Source organism: Bombina bombina, chromosome 8, assembly GCF_027579735.1.
Source record: "Bombina bombina isolate aBomBom1 chromosome 8, aBomBom1.pri, whole genome shotgun sequence".
Classification (NCBI taxonomy): domain Eukaryota; kingdom Metazoa; phylum Chordata; class Amphibia; order Anura; family Bombinatoridae; genus Bombina; species Bombina bombina.
The window spans coordinates 266,599,060-266,605,059 of record NC_069506.1 but is presented as its reverse complement, the minus strand read 5'-3'; the positions used below and the strand labels follow the sequence as shown (position 1 = coordinate 266,605,059).

Here is a 6,000-nt window from a genome sequence, read left to right as displayed (position 1 = left end):
ACATATATAGTATGTATATATATATATATATATATATATATACAGTATATATATATATATATATATATATATATATATATATATATTTATATTTTACATTAAACATTCTGTATTATACACACTGTATCACATTGGACTGTATAGTAATAATAAGTATCAATAAACTGGTGATGAGCCTGAAGCATTGCAGGATTATACTGTATACATATATAGTAAACACTAGCAGTATGCTGTATAATGATAATGGGTATCTATATACCGATGCTGAACATCCTACACTATGTAATTAAACTTAATATGTATACAGTGTTGATGTTGGTGCAGTACTGTCAATACCCCAATACACTAATAAGGGACACACTGAACTAAACTATAATAAGTATATATACTCAATAGTAATTAATAACCATCACACTGGCTGCTGTATAACAGTACTAAGTATACAGTGATAATGAATAGGCTGCAGTTACTGGGCAGAGGGAAGGTTCTGTATCTGTCTCCTCCCCAAATAAACTGCAGAGATGAAAACTCAGCAATATGTGCACATGGGAGGCTGCCAGGAAGGACGGAGGGATACAGGAGTTATAGAGGAGAGAGGAAAGGCAAAGAGAGAGGTGAGAGAGAGGGGAGAGGCGGAAATAAACGAGAGGTGAGGGAGAGAGGCCAGAGAGAAATACATGAGGGAGAGTAGAGGGGAGGGAGACATGGAGGAATAAAAAAATAAATAGAGGAATATCTGATATAGTAAAAGGGAGAGAGTGAGAGTACTGGGTACAGAGAAGGAAGCGTGAGAGAAAAGAGGGCTGAGTGGGATATGTGAGTGGGCTAAGCAAAGATTATTAGGACAGACAGACATAAGACAGACACAGGATAGAACGGACAGGTTAGACTGAGGGACACTGCTGAGAAGGCAGACACGGGGCTGTAACCCAGAGAAGAGAGAGTGCATATATATAGCTGGGGGCTCTGCCAGTATCTCTATAATCCCATTGCAAGTTTTAGGGGTCTTTTTCACCCCTTGGAGAGAATGTCATTGTGTTCCACTGGTGTCCGGGAGTCATCCCCTCATGGGAACCGTACATTCTTGCACTGCCACTCGTGGTTTGTCCCACTGATGCTGGGTAAGTTGCTGCAGCACTGGTAGTTGTTCTTCAGCATGTGAGTGTGTGGGTGTACTGTGTCTCTATATGTATAAGATATAATATACTGTAAGTTGCACCAGGGTCCTGGTAGCTAGTAAATCACCAGAAGCTGTCTCATTCATGTTTATATTGTTATATATAAATTATATAGATATGCATATCTGTCTCTTGATAGAGAAATGTGTCTCTCTCACCTTCTCTCTTTATCGCTCTGTCACATTTTGGGTATCTAAATTTAGCTAAACCTGATAATATCCCCCCCCCCAGCAAATACCAAACTGAGACTGCAGGGGGATTGCAGCAGGATCAAGAGGACAGGAGGGGGACTTACCTTTGAGTTTGGGACAGCATCTTCTGACCCCTTCCCCCTTTTAACTGTAGCCCTCTACATACCCTACCCTATTGCTCTAAGCACCAGGGGTAGTTTGCACATTTAAATTCAACTATTTTTCTTCACAGTTATGGTATACTTTATTTAAACTGCAAGACCTGTGTTAGTTCTTATATATCCTAAATCTTATACATATTCTTTTGTTACAGTATAGCACTGGGTATCTAGTGATATGTCAAATAATTTAATTCATTTTATTATTTTATAATTCTATTATTCTTTCTTCTTATTAAATATGAAAGTACTAAATGTGTATATATTTTTTAATAAAACACCTTCACGCACACACACACAACATGCACGCACACACAACACACACACTCAACACAAACACGCATGCACAGCACACACACCACACGCACACGCAACACACATGCACACACAACACACTTACACACACACATACAAAAACAACACAACACACACACGCGTGCACAGCACACACAACACACATAAAACACACACGCACACACAGCACACTTACACACACCACACGCACACATATGCACATACGCGCACACATACGCAAACAACACACACACATGCACACTTACACATCACGTGCACACACACACACAAAACACGCACACACAACACACTTACACACACCACCTGCACACATATACACACACACACGCACACATACGCAAACAACACAACAAACACACATGCACACTTACACATCACGTGAACACACACACATGCACACTTACATATCACGTGCACACACACGTACACATGCGCAAACAACATATACACACACACTAAGCACAGACACACATGCACAAACACACACACACACACACCACACAACTAGAATAATATATCTTATATGTGGAGGTGAAATTCACTTTAGTTTACCAGGCACAGGAAGAGTTACTTGTCACTTAACAGGACACCCATATTTTTCAAGATCCACATAGAGCATACAATTTTTAACAAATTTCCATTTTATTTCTGTTATCAGATTTGCTTTATTCTTTTAATATCCTTTGTTGAAGGAGCAGCAGTGCACTACTGGGAGCTAGCTGAGCACATTGGGTAAGCCAATGACAAGATGTATATATGTGCAGCTACCAATTAGCAGCTAGCTAACAGCAGTGCATTGCTTTTCCTGAGCCTACCTAGGTATGCCTTTCAGCAAAAGACACCAAGACAACTAAATAATAAGATAATAGAAATAAATTGAAAGTTGTTTAGCATTACATGCTCTATCTAAACATTGAAAGAAAAAAAAGTTAGATTTCATGGCCATTTAAAGGTAAATATAGGAAAAAGCTTAACTCAGCAGGTTGATGACTGGTTCACTACACATAACCTGGCTCTTTCCACTACAGTTTAAAGGGACATTAAACCCAATCTTTTTCTTTCATCGTTCAGATAGATAATATAATTTTAAGCAACATTCCAATTTACTTCTATTATCTAATTTGCTTCATTCTTTAGATATCCTTTGTAGAAAATTAGCAATGCACATGGGTGAGCCAATCACATGAGGCCTCTATGTGCAGCCACCAATAAGCAGCTGCTGAGCCTATCTAGATATGCTTTTCAGCAACGAATATCAAGATAATAAAGCAAATTAGATAATAGAAGTAAATTTGAAAGTTGCTTAAAATTGCATGCTCTTTCTAAATCATGAAATAAAAATGTTGGGTTTTATGTCCCTTTAAATCTAAGTACTGCACTGCACCTTAACCCCTTAATGACCACAGCACTTTTCCATTTTCTGTCCGTTTGGGACCAAGGCTATTTTTAAATTTTTGCGGTGTTTGTGTTTAGCTGTAATTTTCCTCTTACTTTTTACTGTACCCACATATATTAGATACCGTTTTTCTCGCCATTAAATGGACTTTTAAAAGATACCATTATTTTCATCATATCTTATAATTTACTATAAAAAAAAATATAAAATATGAGGAAAAAAGGAAAAAAAAAACACACACTTTTTCTAACTTTGACCCCCAAAATCTGTTACACATCTACAACCACCAAAAAACACCCATGCTAAATAGTTTTTAAATTTTGTCCTGAGTTTAGAAATGCCCAATGTTTACATGTTCTTTGCTTTTTTGTAAGTTATAGGGCCATAAATACAAGTAGCACTTTGCTATTTCCAAACCTTTTTTTTTTTTTTTTTAAATTAGCGCTAGTTACATTGGAACACTAATATATTTTAGGAATCCCTGAATATCCATTGACATGTATATATATTTTTTTTAGAAGACATCCCAAAGTATTGATCTAGGCCCATTTTGGTATATTTCATGCCACCATTTCACCGCCAAATGCGATCAAATATAAAAAATCGTTCACTTTTTCACAAATTTTTTCACAAGCTTTTGGTTTCTCACTGACATTATTTACAAACAGCTTGTGCAATTATGGCATAAATGGTTGTAAATGCTTCTTTGGAATCCCCTTTGTTCAGAAATAGCAGACTTATATGGCTTTGGCGTTGCTTTTTGGTAATTAGAAGGCCGCTAAATGCCACTGTGCACCACACGTGTATTATGTCTAGCAGTGAAGGGGTTAATTAGGAAGCATGTAGGGAGCTTTTTGGGGTAATTTTAGCTTTAGTGTAGTGTAGTAGATAACCCCAAGTATTAATCTAGGCCCATTTTGGTATATTTCATGCCACCATTTCACCGCCAAATGCGATCAAATTAAAAAAAACTTTAAATTTTTCACAATTTTAGGTTTCTCACTGAAATCATTTACAAACAGCTTGTGCAATTATGGCACAAATGGTTGTAAATGCTTCTCTGGGATCCCCTTTGTTCAGAAATAGCAGACATATATGGCTTTGGCATTGCTTTTTGGTAATTAGAAGGCCACTAAATGCCGCTGCTCACCACACGTATATTATGCCCAGCAGTGCAGGGGTTAATTAGGGAGGTTGTAGGGAGATTGTAGGGTTAATTTTAGCTTTAGTGTAGTGTAGTAGACAACCCAAAGTATTGATGTAGGCTCATTTTAGTATATTTCATGCCACCATTTCACCGCCAAATGTGATCAAATAAAAAAAAATGTTCCCTTTTTCACAAACTTTTTCACAAACTTTAGGTTTCTCACTGAAATTATTTACAAACAGCTTGTGCAATTATGGCACAAATGGTTGTAAATGCTTCTCTGGGATCCCCTTTGTTCAGAAATAGCAGACATATATGGCTTTGGCGTTGCTTTTTGGTAATTAGAAGGCCGCTAAATGCCGCTGCGCATCACACGTGTATTATGGCTAGCAGTGAAGGGGTTAATTAGGTATGTTGTAGGGAGCTTGCAGGGTTAATTTTAGCTTTAGTGTAGAGATCAGCCTCCCACCTGAAACATCAGACCCCCTGATCCCTCCCAAACAGCTCTCTTCCCTCCCCTACCCCACAATTGTCCCCGCCATCTTAAGTACTGGCAGAAAGTCTGCCAGTACTAAATAAAAGGTATATTTGGGCTTTTTGTGTGTTTGTTAGCATATTTACATATGCTGCTTTGTAGTATCCCCCTTAGCCCCCAACTTCACTGATCCCCACCAAACAGCTCTCTAACCCTCCCCCTCTTCCTTAATGGGCGCCATCTTGGGTACTGGCAGCTGTCTGCCAGTACCCAGTTTAGAAAAAAATTATGCTTTTCTTATTTTTTTTGCCCTTTTCTGTAGTGTAGCTTCCCCCCCACCAAAGACCAACCACCCACCCCTCCCAGATCCCTTAGATTGTATTTTAATCATAAATCCCCCTTTTCTCCCACTTATTTAAATATTTTTTTCTGTAGTGTAGCGATTCCCACCCACTCCCAAACCGTGCATGCCCGCAGCCACCCGTGCGCGCGCCCCCGTCGCCCCCGCCCCCGGCCCCCTCCACATCACACGGCCGCCCACCCGCCTCCCAAGTCGGCTCCCACCCACCAACGATACTGGCCATCGATGTCCGGTGCAGAGAGGGCCACAGAGTGGCTCTCTCTGCATCGGATGGCCATGCAGGGTTATTGCAAGATGTCTCAATATCGAGGCATCACTGCAATAACCGGAAAGCGGCTGGAAGCGATACTGCTCTGCTTTCCAGATCGAGGACGTGCAAGGTACGTCCTCAGGCGTTAACTATCTTTTTTTAGAGGACGTACCCTGCACGCCCTCGGTCATTAAGGGGTTAAAGGGATATTCCAGCCAAAATTGGAAAAAACATGGATTCATTTCGGTATTGAACAGAAGCAATTTTGTAATATACATGCATTAGCAAAAATGCTTCTAATAAAAGCTATAGCTGTTTCAAAAGTGTATTTAAGTATGCACCGTGCACCAGCTTTTTAAACACAACACTTGTTCTGAGAGCCTAAGGTGCTTGTTCCATCTGGGAATGACTCAATTTGTTAATGGCTGACATGATACAAGCCCCACTGATAATCTGAGCAGCTGCATTTTTTTTAAATGTGGGTGCAGTGACAATATCAAGCTATGCTTCACATGCATGTGCAGAGAAG

General features: G+C 39.5%; 1 protein-coding gene across 1 annotated transcript in view; it reads left to right on the top strand.

The window, feature by feature from the left end:
* The first annotated feature begins 553 nt into the window (after nt 1–553).
* Nucleotides 554–6,000, top strand: part of SCN4B (sodium voltage-gated channel beta subunit 4) — a 157,018-nt gene continuing 151,571 nt past the window's right edge. The window contains exon 1 of the mRNA XM_053691287.1: nt 554–1,121. Coding sequence (XP_053547262.1) covers nt 1,028–1,121 — 94 coding nt within the window. The 5' untranslated portion in view covers nt 554–1,027. The remainder of the gene's footprint in view (nt 1,122–6,000) is intronic.